The sequence below is a fragment of the Panthera uncia genome, assembly GCF_023721935.1.
Source record: "Panthera uncia isolate 11264 chromosome E2 unlocalized genomic scaffold, Puncia_PCG_1.0 HiC_scaffold_19, whole genome shotgun sequence".
NCBI lineage: Eukaryota > Metazoa > Chordata > Mammalia > Carnivora > Felidae > Panthera > Panthera uncia.
In genome coordinates, this window is record NW_026057588.1 from 3,493,430 (window position 1) to 3,512,621 (window position 19,192).

The 19,192-nt window shown below is 42.6% G+C and overlaps 1 protein-coding gene and 1 pseudogene across 1 annotated transcript; one reads left to right on the forward strand and one right to left on the reverse strand.

Moving 5' to 3' along the window:
- Positions 1-3,509: 3,509 nt before the first annotated feature.
- Positions 3,510-17,302, reverse strand: ZNF582 (zinc finger protein 582). The gene is made up of 5 exons (XM_049621906.1): positions 17,128-17,302; positions 15,437-15,525; positions 14,076-14,202; positions 13,750-13,845; positions 3,510-6,806 (listed from the first exon to the last, which is right to left on the reverse strand). The coding sequence occupies exons 2-5, from the start codon at positions 15,443-15,445 to the stop codon at positions 5,497-5,499; spliced, it is 1,542 nt and encodes a 513-aa protein (XP_049477863.1). The 5' UTR covers positions 15,446-15,525; positions 17,128-17,302; the 3' UTR covers positions 3,510-5,496.
- LOC125916049 (solute carrier family 25 member 36-like) lies at positions 7,598-9,034 on the forward strand (annotated as a pseudogene).
- Positions 17,303-19,192: the final 1,890 nt, after the last annotated feature.

A 19,192-nucleotide genomic window follows, 5' to 3' on the forward strand; every position in this document is an offset into this window, starting at 1 on the left:
AAAAATGAAAGTAATCTTTGCAAATTCTTTCTGACCAGATGCAATTTAAATACAAGGATTTCCTGAGAATACGTTCATTGTTGTGAATGTTTAACATTAGATCATGGATGTTTTTCCTTGTTCTGGAAAACTTCAAAAATATTATTTTTATTAACTGTATAGTATTCTACCACATGGGCAGACATATTAGATTCTAAGATTTTCCCAGTCATTCTTGATTGGAGGGCACTCCTTTCCCACAAGATCTTACTTTTCCCAGACACCTGCTTTGGTTCCAAATTTTTCACAGGTGGCATAGGATGAGTCCAAACTCCAGTGAGGCCACCTGGGCTTGGGAATGGTGGCTGCACCAACATCTATGATGTCATGAAGTAAGTGTCTTCTATCTCTGATACTGCTTTCTCTAAGGAATTTACCACCTTGATTCAACCTGGATGGGGCTGGAATACATAGAGGACCATTCCCTGCAGGCACTGTGTTTGATGAAAGATTTTAGAGTGACACAGACCCAAGTGCAAACACGAAACTCAACCACTCACATCCTAGCTTTGTGTTTTTCGGCAAGTCACTTAACTTTTCTACGTCTGCATTTTTTTCTCCAATAACGAAAATATAATTGGGCTGCAGGGTTACTGTGGGGAACTATGATTACTGATATTAAAAGAAGAGATGGATTAGTTATACCTTTGAAGAATCAAAGCCCAGAAATGTAGTCTTCTGAGAGAAGGGAAGGGAAGAGGATAGAAGGACTTGTTTTTGAATCATGAGGATATACTGCTTATTCAAAAATGTTCAAGTTTTTTTTTTAATTTTTTTTAACGTTTTTATTCATTTTTGAGACAGAGAGAGACAGAGCATGAATGGGGGAGGGTCAGAGAGAGGGAGACACAGAATCTGAAACAGGCTCCGGGCTCTGAGCTGTCAGCACAGGGGCCCGATGCGGGGCTCGAACTCACGGACCGCGAGATCGTGACCTGAGCCGAAGTCGGCGCTCAACCGACTGAGCCACCCAGGCGCCCCAAGTTTTTTTTAAAAAAAGGAATAAAATAGAACAATTGAGAAGTACTAATTAATATTTAGAAGAAAACTTCCTTGGGCTAAGAAAAGACATGAGACTATCTCCCCAGGATATCCTACTTAAGGTGCTGAATTCTAAGGATGGAAACTCTTGCCAAATGCTAGGACAGAAGCAATTACTGTGGTAGGCAGAATTATGGCTCACCAAAGAGGCCCCTGTCCTAATCCCAGGAACCTGTGGATATGTTATGTTGGTAGCAAGGGGGAATTAAGTTGCAGATAGACTGAAGGTTGTCAATCAGCTGACCTTAAGATAAGATTATCTTGGATTGTCCACATGAGCCCAGTATAATCAGGAGGTTCCTTAAAGGTGAAAGAGGAGGCAAAAGAGTGTTGCAGTGTGAGACACAGCAAACTATTACTGGCATTGAAGACACAAAGGGGCCACACCAAGGAATTCAGGCAGCCTCTAGAAGCTAAAAGAGGCTAGGAAATGGTTTTTCCCACAGAGCCTCTGGAAGAGAACACATCCCATCAATACCTTAATTTTGGGGGCACCTGGGTGGCTCAGTTGGTTGAGCGTCTGATTTCGGCTCAGGTCATGATCTCACGGTCTGTGAGTTCACGCCCCGAGTCGGGCTCTGTGCTGACAACTCGGAGCCTGGAGCCTGCTTCGGATTCTGTGTGTCCCTCTCTCTCTGCCCCTCCCCCACTCATGTTCTCTGTCAAAAATAAACATTTTTTAAAAATTTAAAAATACCTTGATTTTGGCCCAAGAGATCTAATGACCTAACCTATTTCAGACTTCTGACCTCCTGATAATAAATGTGTTGTTTTAAACCAGTAAGTTTTTGATAATTTGTTATAGCAGCAAAAGGAAACAACTCTTTGAGAGAGAGAGAGAGAGAGAGAGAGAGAACTTGAGTGGGGTAGAAGGGCACAGGGATAAAGAGAATTGTTAAGTAGGCTCCATGCTTAGTAGAGCCCAATTTGGGGCTCAATCCCATGACCTGAGCTGGAATCAAAAGTCAGATGCTCAACTGACTGAACCACCCAGGCACCCCAGAAACAAAAATATCTACGTAAGCTAAGAAAATCATATTATTCAGAAAAAACCTATAATCCCAAGAATGTTCTACAAGCCAAAAATATAATTTGTGAGGGCCCAAGAAAGTTTTGGACATACAAGCATTCAGAGAATACAAATACTCAATAAAACAGCCTAACAAAACAGGATTTGAAATAAAACTGTTACAAGACAGCAAAAAAGATGAAAAGAAACAGCAGCCAGCAATGAATGTTACTCTCCCTGAGGATCTTTAAATTTAAATGGTTATCATGAGTGGGTCTGGCAGTAAGTAACGTTGAGCATCAAATAAATAAGAGAAAAACTAAAAGCTTTGGATTAGGTTCTTATTAGGTTAGTGAAATGGAGGAATTGTGAAATCGGCTTGCAGGAAAGAAAAAGCAAGAGTGGTCTCTTCTTGAAGGAAAGTGGCAGAGAAAATTAACAATGGGTGAGAAAGTGTTAACACTGCTCTCATTCTGTGGCACCTGGGACCCAAACAGGGTGGCTCAGTTGGTTGAGCTTCCGACTTTGGCTCAGGTCATGATCTCATGGTTCATGGGGTCGAGCTCTGTGTCGGGCTCTGTGCTGACCGCTCAGAGCCTGGAGCCTGCTTCTGCTTTTGTGTCTCCCTCTCTCTCTGCCCCTAACCCGCTCGCATTCTGTCTCTGTCTCTCTCAAAAATAAATAAACATTAAAAAAATAAAAAAATACTGCTCTCATTCTGCCCAAATAATAATTAAGAATGGGGAGATGACCACTACCCTAAGTACAGTGTTAAGTTCCAATTTAGCAAAAGGAATGATCAGCCAACATGAGCAAAGGAAAGCCCAAAATAAATCGAACACACACTAAAATGAAAGGAATAAAGTTGAAATTACACCCAACACGAATTCCTTTACAGAAAAAAGACTCAGTTTCTTTTTTTAAGTTTTTAATTTATTTTGAGAGAGACAGAGACAGCACAAGTGGGGGAGGGGCAGAGAGGAAGAGAGAGGATCCCAAGCAGGCTTCAGGCTGCCAGTACAGAGCCCCATGCAGGGCTCAAACTCACGAAACTATGAGATCATGTCCTAAGCCAAAATGAAGAATCAGACACTTAACCCACTGAGCCACCCAGGTTCCCTCATATTTCCAATTTTTAAAAATCAGCAATTTTTAAAATAAGGAATCACTAAAATGACAGGGGTTGAAAATAATGGGATGGGTGAAAATATACCAGGTAAACAAAGACAAATTATTATTAGTAATATTACATGGTATGGAAATAAAATGCTAAAAGGATTACAGTACGCCAGGGTTGACAAACTTTTATTCTAAAGGGTCAGTCAATATAGGCTTTGTGGCCATAGTCTGTGTTGCAACCACTCAGTTCTGCTGTCGTAGTGTAAAAACAGTAGATAATATGGAAATAAATGAGCATGGCTGTGTTCCAATAAAGCTTTATTTATAAAACAGGTAGTGGGCCAGACCTGGTTTGTCAACCACTACACTTGGCAGAGTTAGGATATTATATAATGATAAAAGGTAGGATTCATAAATAGGGGTTAAGTTGTATGTTTTTATAGGTCAAGCAACATAAATTAAAAAGTAAAACTCTCTGGAAATTCAAGATCTTGGTTTAAAAAATTCAATTTTAGAAAATTCTGATCCAGTATACAAATTATATAAGAACATGGAGAGTTTTATCATTATAATCCACTGGCTTATACAGAATCTTGTACCTAAGAAAAGTAGAATATATATATTCTTTTGCAACGTTACAGAATATATACAAAAATCAATCCTGGAATTAGCCACAAAGAGAAATGTCAAATTCAAAAAAACTACTTTCAGCCACGTTTACCAATCATAATAAAATAAAATTTGAAGTTATGTAATTTAGGATGCTTTTGGCCGCAAGTTTACAAAATACCCAACTAAAAGTAAGTTCAGCAGTGAATGGTTGTTTCTTTTACACAAGGCTTCAGAGACGTTCCAGAATTGGCCTGATAGTTCAGTGTCATCAGGGCTCTGGGCCAGTTTTTTGAGATCCTCTGTTCTCTCCTCTTGGTTCCAACATGGCTACAACAGCTCCAGGCATTATGTCCTCATAGGAAAATGTTTAAAAGCAGATGAAAAGAGAGGGAGTCTTCCTAATGTTCCGGTCTCTTCTGAGTAAGGAAAATCTTTCCCAGAAGCCTCTACAGACCCCTGGAACGTACTGGCCTTACCCTGGAACAAGAGCCACCCTGAGCTGCAAAAGAGGCTGAAAGTTTGCATCTGTTAGCTTCAGAATCTAAGACCAAGACACAGATGCTGCCAATAGGAAAGGGAACTGGGTATGGCCACTATGTAGGCAACTGACCCCTCTGTTCGACAGAAGTTATGAAAGATAACGTAAAACATGGGAATTGAGAAATATTATCCTAAGTGTAGTTTATTCCTGGGCCAGGAAGAAATAAAACTGAGACTACTTTAAGATAACCACTTTCTAATTTCATTTTTTTTTCTATTTTTTCTATTAATTTGTTCTTTCTTCACGTGGGTGTTTGGTATTCTCTTTTCTGGCTTCTCAAGTAGTATGTTTAATATATTTGAGAATAATCGTTCAGGTTTTCACACTTTGCATGCATTTAAAGGCTATAAAAATTCTTCTAACTTTAGCCACATCCTCCAACTCCTAGAATATAAATCTCTCAATTGTCATTCTTTTCATTACCATTCATAATCATTTGCATGATTATTTCCTTATTAACCCAAGAGTAACGGGGCACCTGGCTGGCTCAGTCAGTAGAGCATGTGACTCGATCTCAGGGTCATGAGCTTGAGCCCCACATTCTATGTGGAGCCTACCTTAAAAAAAAAAAAAAAAGTGGAACCCAAGAGTAATTTGGCTTTTTTTTTTTCTTTTTGATTTCCAAGCAAATGAAAACTTTTGGCTGATGTTAAAAAAAAAAAATGGCTATTGTTAAATTTGTTACAGTGTGGTTAGAAAATGTGGTTCTGGGAGTACCTGGGGGCTCAGTCAGTTAAGTGTCTGACTCTTGATTTTAGCTCGGGTCGTGATCTCACAGCTGTGAGATCAAGCCCCGCAAGAGGCTCTGCATTGGGCATGGAGCCTGCTTAAGATTCTCTCATTCTCTCTCTCTTAATCCCTCTGCCCCTCTCCCACTCCCTCTCCCTTTTAAAAAAAAAAAAAAAAAAAGGCAGAAAAGAAAGAAAATGTGATTCCAGAATGTGTTAGAGGCAAAACTTTTTCCAACCTTCCCTTGCTTTTTTGATAATCATGGAGTAAACAGTTTATATCCATAAATTTGTTCTTCATTACAAATCTTATGATTCAGGATAAAGGATGGCTTGAATGAAGGTATTCTCATCCGTATTACACTCTTCAAGTCTTTCCCCAAAGTATAAGGGCTAAGCTGTGATGCCTAAGCTAATGGGCTCTCCCCACTGCTTCCATTTATATGGTTGCTTGCTAACATAAATTCTCTGATGATTAGTAAGGGGTAAGTGCTGATGGAAGGCTTTTCTACATTTAGTATATTCACTTGTGTTTCTCTATTGTGCATTCTCTGATGTTGAGCCGTCGCTGAATCATGGTGTATAGTCCTCCCACATTCCTTATATTCACAGGGCTTTTCCTCAGTATGAATTACCTGATGTTGTATCAGTTGTGAGCAATGACTGAAGGCCTTCCCACATTTCTTACATTCATATGGCTTCTCACCCGTATGAATTCTATAATGTACCGTGAGATGTGAGACCCGTTTGAAAGCCCTACCGCACACCCTACATTGGTAGGGTTTCTCTCCAGTGTGAATTCTCTGATGTTGCTTAAGTTGTGAGCTCACCCTAAAGGCCTTCCCACATGCCTTGCATTCATAGGGTTTCTCACCAGTGTGGATTCTCTGATGACGAATAAGAGTTGAGCCTTGATTAAAGGCCTTCCCGCATTCCTTACATTCATAGAGTTTCTTGCCTGTATGAACAGTCTGATGTTGAATCAACTGAGACCGATGACTAAAGGTCTTCCCACATTCCCTGCATGCATAGGGTTTTTCACCAGTATGGATTCTATAATGTACTTTAAGATGTGAGATCCTATTGAAGGCCTTGCCACAGTCCTTACATTGATAGGGTTTCTCACCAGTATGAATTCGTTGATGTTCAATCAGCTGTGAGCTTCGACTGAAGGCCTTTGCACAATCCTTACATTCATAAGGTTTCTCACCAGTATGAACTCTCTGATGTTGTATAAAATTTGAACCAGAATTGAAAGCCTTTCCACATTCATTACATTCATAGGGTTTCTTGCCAGAGTGAATATTCTCATGTTGTATTAATCGTGAGCCATATTTAAAGGCCTTGCCACATTCCTTACATTTATAGGGTTTCTCATTAGTATGAATTCCTTGATGATTAATAAGGAAGTCTTCCTGCCAGAAATCTTTTCTACAGTCATCGTATCCATAGGGCTTTTGTCCAGTATGAATTTTCTGATAAAAAGGAAATGATGGTGCTTGTTGGTTAAAAGTAGACATTTCTTCATCATTGACTATCACTGGACTCAGATGTTCATCTGAATTTCCCTGTTGTCTGCATTCCCAATCATCTTGGAACCTCGAGCACGCAAGACCGTAACTTGCAAGGCTTTCCATTATCTCCCACTGTGGTGACTGTACCTCATAAATATGCTGCTTTGGAGAGGATACCTTAGTATCATACCTGGAGTCCAATTCTGGGGGGGGGGGAGGAAAAAAAAAAGCATGTGTTTTTTTCCCTTTTCCAGAAAAAGGAACTTCTATAGTAAAACCAGAAAATCCAGACTCATGATTATACTTATAAGCTCTTGAACGTGGCTAGGCAATTAGAAAACAGATATGCAAAACAGAAAGAGAGGAAATACCATAAATTGAGATGAAGTAGTCAGAAGGAGGTTATAAGAATAGCTCTAAAATGTCAGTGTGGATCAGAATCACCTCTGAACCATGTTTTTGTTTTTTTTTTTAATGTTTATTTATTTTTGAGAGAGAAAGAGAGACAGAGCAAGTGGGGGAGGGGCAGAGAGAGAAGGAAACAGAATCTGAAGCAGACTCCAGCTCTGAGTTGTCAGCACAGAGCCCGACGTGGGGCTCGAACTCATGAACAGCGAGATCATGACCTGAGCCAAAGTCGGACGCTTAACTGACTGAGCCACCCAGGCACCCGATCTCTGAACCATGTTTTTTAAAAAGATGAATGTTTCAGGGTGCCTGGGTGGCTCAGTCGGTTAAGCGTCCGACTTTGGCTGAGGCCACGATCTCGAGGTTCATGGGTTTGAGCCCTGTTTTGGGTTCTGTACTAACAGCGCAGAGCCTGCAGCCTGCTTCAGATATGTGTCTCCCTCTCTCTCTCTCTGCCCCTCCCCTGCTCACTCTCTTTCCCTCTCTCTCAAAAATAAACACTAGAAAAGAAAAGGATGTTTCTGTGGAACCCTAGAAACATAAACTAGAGTGACAAAGAAATCACTGGTTGCCTGGGGTTGGGTGTATGAGCAATTGTGAGGGAAAGTGCACAAGGGAGCTTTTCAGGGTGATGAAAATGTTCTCTAGCCTGTGCTGACAGTTACACAAGTATACACATGTGTCCATACTCACCAAACAGTATACTTCAAATGCATGCCATTGTACTGAATGTAAATTATACCTCAATAAAGTGGATTTTAAAAAACGATGGGGAGGGGTGCCTGGATCTTCATCTGGCCGGAGGGACACGATGACGCATCTGCCTGCCAGGGGAGGTGGCAGGATGGGGGGCTGGTCGCACATGTCCACTGAAAGTTATAGTAACACAGCTATGGTCTTCTGCTGTGATGCTTTCTACCTCTGAAGTTCAGCTGAACACATGGCTTAGACCTAGTGTCTACTAAACCCGTCTCTTCTGGACCTTTACAGTGCCTAAATGTGACCCTGGAAAAAGGAAGGTCTTGTTCCTTGTTTAGAGGATCAGGCCCCAATTGAATGGAGGTGGCTTCTTCCAGAGCAACATTCTTTGCTGCTGATTCAAACTGTGAGGAAAAGTCGAATGATGTAGTAGATCCTCATTTTACCCGTCACATGACTTCAGCTGCAGTGGCCTGTTTTACTATACTCACAGCAACCAATCCCATTTGGCTAAGAAAGAACTGGTTACAGCTTGATACAAGGAACTATGAAAAACAAATGGGTACTTTTTAATGTGCTCATAAAGTGTAGCAGACACATGCCCAAAGAAGACTTTATAGGAGGAGGTCAGCCTCGGGTAGTGGCATTTCACAGAACTTTATTCATTTGGTTATTTGTAGAAGTATTAAGCAAAAACTACTAGAATAAAAGATTACTTTGATAATGGAAGATGATGAAGAGTCTGTGAAAGAAATACCAAATTTTGTGGGAATGATGCTGCTGTTCTCTCAAAAACTTGTGCTATGGGGCACCTGGGTCGCTCAGTTGGTTAAGCATCTTGACATCAGCTCAGGCCATGATCTCACAGTTCGTGGGTTCGAGCCTTGCTTCGGGCTCTGTGCTGACAGCTCAGATCCTGAAGGCGCTACAGACTCTGTGTCTCCCTCTCTCTCTCAAAAATAAATAAACATTACCAAAAAAAAAACACAACAAAAAAAACTTGTGCTATAACCATACAGCATTCATGTAAAATTATAAGAACAAGACTAGGTGAAGAGGGCACCAAGTACGTATAGATATTTTTTCCAGACACCATGTGTGGTTGTTCAGAAGAAAGGTTTTGGGTCTCTTCACTGTGGTCTAACAACTCTAGTGAGACAGATTCCAAATACCGTCATTATGATGGCGACCTATGAACTGGTGGCTGACCTACTCAACAGTTAGCAACATCTGACTGCCATCCTATAAAGGACAATCAAAAGGTTGCAGTGGAACATGGAAAACTGAAGCCAGCTTGGTAGAAAGAGAAGACTAGTTTGGGAACATGTAACTATGCCCAAATGTGAGTTTGGTTTTAGGATTAAAGTAATGACACATTACTTGCTTTTTGGGCAACGTGGGAAGAACTTTGGCTGCCTCTAAGGACATGCCATTAAAAACACTGTCTCAAAAAACCAAAAAACAAAAAGCAAATGCAGCCCTTGGGTGGCTCAGTCAACTATGTGTCCAACTCTTTGATTTTGGCTCAAGTCATGATCTCACAGTTTGTGAGATAGAGCCCCACACTGGGCTCCATGCTGACAGTGTAGAACCTGCTTGGGATTCTCTCTCCCCCTCTCTCTGCCCCTCCCCTGCTTGTGTACTCACCTCTCTCTCAAAATAAAAAAAATAAACTTAAAAAGAACTGCAAAATAGCAACAATATGAGATCTGTATCAATTTCATGTTTTCGTGAGCAGCCTGGCAGAGTATTTTAAAGTTTAACCAATGGAACAGGACAGACAGGCCAGAAATAAACCCCCATGCATAAGATTAAATGATCCTTGATAAGGGTGCCAAGACCTCATGATGAGAAAAAGACAGTCTCTTTAACAAATGGTTCTGATGAAATTGGATACCCACATAGGGGAAAAACCTCATGACATTGCATTTGGCAATGATTTCTTAGATAGAGTACTAAAAGCCCAGGCAAAAATAGACAAAAATAGACAAAAGCAAAAATAGACAAATGGGACTACATCAAACTTAAAAACTTTCACTATGAAAGGAAACAATCAAAAAAGTAAAAGGCAACCTTCAGACAGAAGAAAATATTTGCAAATCACATATCTGATAAGGGGTTAATATCCAGCATATATAAAGAACTCTTCCAATTCAACAACAAAACTACCCTATTAAAAAACTGGCAAAGGACTTGAACAGACATTTCCCCAAAGACATACAATTGAGCAAGCATTTGAAAACATGTTCAACATCACTAATCATCAGAGAAACACAAATCAAAACTATAATGAGATATTGCCTCAAAGCCATTAGGATGGCCACTATCAAAACAAAACTAAACGAAAATAACAAGTGTTGACGAGGATGTGGAGAAACTGGAATCCTTGTGCCCTGTTGGTGGGAATGTAAAATGGTGTGATCACTATAGAAAACAGTATGGAGATTCCTAAAAAAATTAAAGTGGTGCCTGGATGGCTCAGTCGATTAAGTGTCGGACTCTTGATCTCAGCTCAGGTCATGATCTTGTGGTTTGTGAGCTTGAGACCAACATCTGGCTCCCTGCTGGCAATGCGGAGCCAGCTTCAGATCCTCTGTCCCCCTCTTTCTGCCCCTCCCCTGCTCGTGCGTGCACATGCATGACCTCGCTCTCTCTCTCCCCCTCAAAAATAAACATTAAAAACAAAAAAGAAAACAGAGAAGGGTGGAAGACCACAGGGTGATAAAAATATGAGGGAACTAGATAATCGTGATATTGCACAACACTGTGAACGTACCAAATGCCAATGTACTACACACTTTACAATGGTTAAAAAGGTGAATTTTGTTATGTATGTCTTACCATGATTTTTTTTTTTTAAATTAAAAAGAGAAGGGGCAAAAAAAAAAAAAAAAAAAAAAAAAGAGAAGGGGCACCTTGGTGGCTCAGTTGATTAAGCATCCAGCTCTTGATTTTGGCTCAGGTCATGATCTCACAGTTCATGGGTTCAAGCACCACATCAGACTCTGTGCTGACAATACACAGAGCCTGCTTGGGATTCCCTGTCTCTCCTCTCTCTGCCCTCCCCCTGCTCTTTCTCTCTCTCTCTCCCTCTCACAAAATAAATTAATTAAAAAAAAAAAAGAGCATTGGGTGTCTGAGTTGGCTCAGTCGGCTGAGCGTCCAATGCTGACTCGGGTCATGATCTCACGGCTTGTGAGTTCAAGCCCCATGTTGGGCTCTGTGCTGACTGCTCAGAGCCTGGAGCCTGCTTCGGATTCTGTGTCTCCCTCTCTCTCTCAAAAACAAACATTAAAAAATTTTTTTAAAAAAGAGCACTTTCCAGAAAAAATATAAATTACCACAATTGACTCAAGAAATGCAACAGGTGAATGTTTAGATTCAGTATTCACAACTAGGAAATCTATTCATATAATCCAGACTTGACAGATTAAAAAAGAAAACTTAATATGAAAAGGTGGATGCTTCTTTAATTAAATATCTCTATCTCATTCTTGAATCTAATATTATGCTTCATGAGAAGCCACTTACAATATTCCTATTAAGGTTAAGAACAAGATTAGGACTTGTAATCTACCCCCATTAACATTGTTCTGGGGGTACTATGTAATCAGCATCTTCGTCAGGCAAAAGAAAACCCAAGTGGTATAAAAATGCAAAAACAGGGGCGCCTGGGTGGCGCAGTCGGTTAAGCGTCCGACTTCAGCCAGGTCACGATCTCGCGGTCCGTGAGTTCGAGCCCCGCGTCAGGCTCTGGGCTGATGGCTCGGAGCCTGGAGCCTGTTTCCGATTCTGTGTCTCCCTCTCTCTCTGCCCCTCCCCCGTTCATGCTCTGTCTCTCTCTGTCCCAAAAATAAATAAAAAAAAAAAAACGTTGAAAAAAAAAAAATTAAAAAAAATAAAAATGCAAAAACATTATCACCGTTTGCAGATGATATGATTGACTACTTGGAAAATGCGAGTATTACATGAAAGCTATTATAAATAATGAGAAAATCCAGTATGTTGGGTTAATTACAAAATTAATCTGAAGACATGAATGGCTTTTGCCTTATATAAAACAACCAGTTGAACTGTAATAGGGATGCAAGGCCCCCATTTCCAGTAACAGCAATAAATACATAATACCTAGGAATAAATATAATAAGAAATGGACAAGACCCATATAAATAAAACTCTACAACAACCAGGAAATGGACATAAATGAAGGGGAAAGCCTATCATTGTTCTTAAATAGATAAAATCGATTTAAAAAATCAGTTTTCTCCTCAATTAATCTAGAAATTTACTGTGATCTCAGTAAGAATAATTACATGGTTATTTTTTAAACCAGATATTCTAATTCTAAAGTTCAAATGGAAAAACAAATGAGTATAGTCAGGAAAATTCTGAAAAATAAGAATGAGGAGGAACTATCCACCAGATTTTTAAAACCTTCAGTAATTAAAACAATATGGTATCGGTCACGTAGTTAGACAAAGAGATTAACGAGACAGAAACGAAAGTCCACAAATAGATCCAGAGGTAACAGAGCAGATGATAAAGGTGGCTAGGGAAATTAGTGGTGAAAAGATAAAATCAGTTAACAAATGCTGTTTGAATAACTGGGTAACAACCTGGGAAATAACGTGAAATCACATCTTGCATGAAGAATAAACGCCACAGGAATCATTAAGAGCACCATAAATATACTAGAAAAAAAAAATCACAAGAGACTCATTTTATAATGTCAAAGGGGGAGGTCTTCTTTAAACATGATGTAAACCCACACACCTAAGAAGTAAATAAAACTCAGCACATCAATCAAACATATGCTGTCAAACTAAAATGACAAAACAAAAGCAAAACTGACATTATGGGTGTAGTTGGCAGAATAACGGCCTCCCAAAGATCCCCATGTCCTAATCCCCAGAACCTGTGAATATGTTCACACATATAGCTGCACACATCGTCTCTCCTGATGCTCACTCCACACTTGACCTCACTCACTCCCCGAGGCCAACTACCACTTCAACGTGGACGAATCTTCCACATCTGAAGTCACTCTAGCTGCTGTGTGAACAAAACACTTCAGGGGACAAAAATACAAGCAGAGGGATGGGGAGGAGGCTACTGCAATAGTCTAAGCCAGAGATGACGGTGGTGTGGGTGAAGTGGTAGCAGTGGTGTTGGCGAGAAGTGGTTAAATTCTGGACATATTTCAAGGTAGAGCTAACAGGATTTGCTGACAGTCTGGATAGGTATGCGAGAGAGAAAATCCAAGAATGCTTCAAGAGTTTCTTACTTGACCAAGTACAAGAATTGAGTACCCTATTGCTAAAGTGTGGAAGAAAGAGAGAAGAGTGGATTGTTAGGATCAAGGACTCCTCACTGGAAAGTTAAATTCATAGCGCCCCATGAACACTGAAGTGGACATGATGAGAAGGCAGTTGGATAAGTATGTGGAGTTTAAAGGAGAAGTTGAAGACGATGGAAATGTTCTGTATCTGCACTGCGTCCCGCAGACACAAGCCAGCCAGAGTGGCTATTGGATATTTGAAATGGGGCAAGTGTAACTGAGATACTGATTTTTTAAATGTGTTTAACTGCAATGAATTTGAATTACAATGTCCACATGGGGCTCCACAATGGACAACATAGGTATGAATGGTATTTAAAGCACAGTAATGGAAAAAAATATATAATAAAGCAAAGTAATGGAGGAGGTTCTGAGGAATGAAAATAAACAGGGAAGAAGAAACCCAAGTCTGAGCCCCAGGTGCTCCAACATTTAAAGAAAGTGAGAAGATTCACCAAAGGAGGCTGAGGACGCTTCAACCAGGTAGGCAAGGACAAGAGGCAGTGATGACCCGGATACACAGAGATGTCTCAGGAAGAAAGGAACCACCTGACAGGCTAGAACAGATGGTAACTCGGACCTGGCCTCTGAGTCGGGCACCTCGAAGGGAAAATTTTCCAACTCCAAGCTCCTGCTTCCTCGTGCCCCCGCTAGACGGGTATATGCAGCGGCTTCTTTCCTCCCATGCAGGCTTCACTCACCTGGGCACAGGCCTCCTGCTGCTGCTTTCTCCACCATCCAGGGCTCCTTGCCTTGCTCCAGGAAGGAGATCACATCAGGTTTGGAGATGGCGAGACCTGGATGGGAGAGAAAACATGCCACCCAGTTATGGCGTGGGGCCCCCAGAATTCAGATCCAGGATCTGGTCATCGAGCAGGAGAGACCAGAGGAGGCCTGACAGTCCCCTGCAGGTTGGGGAAGATACAGTGTCGGCCCATGGAGCTGTTTTTTGACCACTGAAAAGGTACCCGGAAATTGATAAGGAAGGAACAGATAACATCCAAACTAATACACCAGGTCCCCTTACCCAGTGAGACCAGGTTGCTGTATGTCTCCAACATCACGTCTCTGTACAAATCCCTCTGAGCAGGTGCCAGTCGTTCCCATTCTTCTTGGGAGAAGACTACGGCCACATCCCTGAACAAGTCTGACTCCTGAAACAACAGGCAGGTTTGTTATCTGCAAACTTCAAGGAAATGTTTCTTGATGGGATGAGAGGAGACAGAGGCAGTCTCTGCAGGAATGGGGTGCTCAGGTGAAAAGGAGGCTGGGGTAGGAGGCCTCCAATGTGAGCAGGTGACAAGAGAGGGTGGGCATGAGGAAAACAGTGTTGAAATGTTGTTCAACATTCTTTTTACTACAAACCAAAGCTCTGTACACAGATCTGGGAGGAAAATTAAAAGCCAGCTAAGTGGAGTCTTCCCCAGTGTGACAAACTTTATAAAATAGCATGCTGCCCATTCTGTCCTTGGCATATAAAAATTCTCAACTAAAGACCTGTAATTTCAACTTCTATGCAGCAACAACAAACCAAACCAACAATGTCTGATAGACTTACCCCCAAATGTTTTACTGAAGAAATGTTTCTATCTTAGAAAATAGGATATTTGTATAAATTGAGAATTAGTTGAAGATATAGGTTCATCATGATGTCAACATATCAAAGCATTCTTCCTTAGGAGAAAACTCTTAAATTAAGATTATTTTCATTAGCTGTACAATTTTCCACCAAGTGAAAAAATGACTCATCCGTTCTCTTATTTTGGAGGCAGAGGTTGGATGAGATCTCTGAAGGCTCTTCGAAGCTCAGACTACCTAGATTCCGAAAAATTCATCCATCGGGCTGGTTATCTCACAACCCCCACATCTGCACTTCTCTTGGTCTTAAGGTGAAGAAGCTGTTGAAGAATGATCCACATTCAAATGCTCTGTTCAACCTTAAAGTGGACCTTACTTCTGGTGTCTAACCTCTCAGATTCCCGGCAAAGCCTAAGTTACACACCCAGTCATCAATCCCTCCCAAAGCAGGAGATCGTGCCTCACCCTGAAATTGAAACCAACCAAGACCAGTTCCCATGCTTTTCCATGTCAGTTATCACAAGTATCCATCTCTATTTCATCCACTCTTGGTTCTCATTTTATACAAGGAAACGGATCCCTGCTCTATCTAGCCTCCCAGCACAATATCACACCATCACATGTGGAATGCTGTGCAGAACGAATCCGTGGGCAGTAGTCAGAGTAGAGGGGGCAGTGGGAGAGGGTACTAGCTACCTGGTCTTTTTAGTCCCTAAAATGGGAACCTCTGAAAACCAGATTCTTGGATGAAATCCAGGTGGGAAGCTTTAAGATAAAGAAAGCAAATATTTACACAACTTTAAGACTCACAAGGGACATGACTTTTAGAATGTCATGGGCTGACTGGTCCTCCTCCTGGTTCCTCTCTTGGGGAAGGGCAGAGTCCTGAGATGGCAGAGCTGGGGGAGGAAAGAACAAACATGAGAGGCCAAGCTTGCCTTACAGCTCCCAGAATGCCGTGGTTATAAGTCCCTGCCTTCTTACGCCCCACTCCCCACAAGAATTGGAGTTGGATCACAGTGGCCCTTACCCAACTCCAGGAAACACAGCATCAGCTGTTGCCACGTGACAGGGAACCAGTGGCCCTTTCTCTCCAATTTCCCCTAAATATCCAGAGAATTCCACCTTGTTACTGATGCAAATCTGTGGCAGGGAGCTCAGTCCTGGTCCAGTGACTAAGGCCACATGGTGTCCCAAGGAAAAGAAAGACTGTTCTCAGACCAGGGAGCACAGCCTACCTCATCAGCATCAGCCCAGCCCACAATGAAGCCTTCCCAGAAACAGACCATCTAACTCTCTCATGCCCACCTTCAGAGGTCTCCCTGGCTCTTTACCCAACTTCCAAATTCACCAAGAACCTTACAGCCCTACCTAAGGCCTAGTGGACATCACTTTGTGGACCTTGCCTTGAGTCAATAAAAGGGGTGTGGGTGCAGTGGGCAAATCATTACCATCACATACATAGGCCTCTGTACAGAGACACAGCAGCGAGCAAAGCTGTGTGCACAGTATTTACTGAAAGACAGAACAAAAATTAGTACCTAGCAGTCCACAAGTAGGCAAGTAGTTGAATCACTTTTGGCCCAGCCGTATGATGGAACACCAAATAACTATCAAAACTGATGGGGGGGGGGGGGCAACATTAACTTACAAGGAAAGACATTCACAAGCAATCTCTTTATACAACATGAGAACATTCCGGAAAAGAGGTCAAACCCACCCTCCTGCTGACACATGGGCTTACAAAAACAACTGGAATAAAAACATCCAAGTATTAAGAATCATGTCATTTAACCACTGTGTGAGTTCATCATTAAACCAGTACTATTGTCGAAAGGAACTTAGAACAATGCCTTGCATGTTACAAATATTTAATTCTAAGTAATGTGTACATGAAACAATTGGTAACATGTCATAGGAGTTTTTTTTTTTTATTATGACCACTGTTTTAGCATTATCTGTAATAGCTTTGTAATATTTTATTACAAGAGTGGCCCATGATTTACCCAACCGTTTCCCCACTGTTGGACAAGGACTATTTTACAAGATCATCTAAAATGTTCTCAAATTTCAGTCTCCGCTGCTAAACTAGTGGTGTTAAATCTTTTGAAGTTTTGCAATTCTTTGAGAATCTTATCAAACAAGACTCCATCCCAAATTTAAAAAAAAAGGGGGGGGGGGCACGAGTTTGTATGACTGTAAAACATCCACCAGCATTTCCAGGAAGTCAGGTCCCCTTCACACCCACCTAAGTGGTCCACAGATGGGGGCTATGAGCCGGGACGCGGAAAGGGGGCGCTCGCTGGGGGGGGGGGGGGGGGGGGGGGGGGTGGAGGGGTGCGCCGCGGAGGCCGATGGTAAATGTAGTCCAGATCCCGGAAAGCCGCAGACCGACGCGGGGGCGAGACGTTCCGGTTCTTCCCAGGCCCGAGAGCCGCCCGGCCGTGGCGCCCGCTCCCGCACGGACCCCGGAGAGCCTGGCAAGCTCCAGAGCCCCTCACCTGCCTCCTCTTCGAATCCAGGTGCCACCGTGGCCGCGCTCCCCGCAGGCCCGGGTGCGCTTCCTCCTCGGTATCGGCGGACCCGCCGCCTGAAGCCGGAAGATGGCGCAGGCGCACAACGCCCCGTGGACGCTGCCTCGCGAGTGGGCCAACGCCGCAGTCTCTTCTGGGAAACGTAGTTTCTGGGCGCAGAGGCACAGCCAGGCCTCAAAGCCGGATCTCGCGATGTTTCGGGGTGGGCGTGGCTCCGGTGTGCCCGCGTGTGTGGCGGGACTTGCGGGACTCGAGGGAGAGTGTTCAAGTCTCCGCGTGGCTGCGGGCGGGTTTGCGCGTCAGGTGCTTAGTGTGTGTGCCGTCGCGTCTTGCGTGGCCGTTGCGGTGTGTGTCGTGTGGTTCGGACCTGTCGTTGGGTCTGACTAGGACCGTGCCACTCCGGGAACACGCTCGTGTGTGACCATCAAAGTGTCTCATTCGTTACATCATCGTTTCCGCGCGGAGCGGCCACTTTACCAGAAGTTTCGGAAGGAGAAAAACTCCCGAGTTTATCCGGTAACTAACTTTAAACGTCATTACATATGTTGAAATAAATGTAGGTTATGAAGGAGAGTGCGGAATAAGCAAAAACGTTTTTTAAGTTTATTTTATTTTTTTAAGTTTTTAATGTCTTTATTTTTGAGAGAGAGGCACACACAGAGTGTGAGCGGGGGAGGGGCGGAGAGAGAGGGAGACACGGAATCCAAAGCAGGCTCCAGGCTCCGAGCTGTCAGCACAGAGCCCGATGTGGGACTGGAACCCAGGAACCGTGACATCATGACCTGAGCCGAAGTCGGAGGCTCAACGGACTGAGCCACCCAGGTGCCCCTGTTTTTTATTTTTATTTGTAATCTCTACAGCCAACTCAGGAGGCTTGAGCACAAGACCCCAACATCAAGCGTCGCATGCTCTTCCCACTGAGCCAGATGGATGCCCAGCAGAAATGTTTTAAACAAGAGGACAAGGAGTTTCCGCTTGTGGGGGACAGCTCTAGGCCGAGTCCCCCAGAACCACAGGCAGTTGGACCTCTGTGTGCAAAAGTTTGAAAAGCTCCTAGACCTTACGCATCCCCAAACGGCGTGGTCCAGTGTGGTCGAGCTTCCCATGCCCTGGATGCTGGTCAGGCGGTGTGAGGCCTGATCCCTGAGTGAGGAAGCCTTACTCTGCCCACGCGGTACAGTTGTCCTTGAGCTGGCCTGGAGTCCAGAGCTCCTGTCTCTTCAACTGGTCTTGTTTCCCTCACACCATGTAATCTGTCATCTTCTTTTGAATCATTTCATCTGACATTTGCCCGTGTCTGCATTGTTGCACATCTCAAGGACGTCTGCGCCTCCAAGTTAACTTAGAAATTTAACTTAAACCCGATAAAAATGCCAATACTGTTTTCCCCCTTGGAAATAGATAAGTTGATAAAAATGTCCAAATAAAAAAAAAAAAGAATGCCTAGGAATAGGAATATTCTGAAAAAGAAAAGCTGAGAAGGTGTGCTAAACCTGCCAGATAGTAAAACATTCTAAAAAGTTTCCATAATTTATTTTTTTAATGGTGGGGAGAGAGAGAGAGAGAGAGAGAGAGAGAGAGAGAGAGAGAGAAACAGAATCCAAAGCAGGCTCCAGGCTCCACGCTATCAGCACAGAGCCCAACACAGGGCTTGAACTCACAAACCGTGAGATCATGACCTGAGCTGAAGTCAGACGCTCAACCGACTGAGCCACCCACGCGCCCCAAAAATGGACTTTTTAATAAATAACCTTGGGGAATAACTGGATAGTCATTTAGAAAAAACTAAAATTGGGTTCATACTTCAAATCATGCAAGAGAATAAACTCGAACAAATTGCTCAAAGGTCTAAATTCATACAAGTACCAGAAACGTACAGAGTTGAATTCCACTGCAGCCTGGATATGTGAAAAGACTTTCTAGCAATGATACAAAAATCCAGACTTAAGACTGCTACCTTTGAGAACGTAAAACTAAAGCACTTTTATGTGGCAAAATACACCGTAAGCAAAGGTTAAAGACAAATGACAGG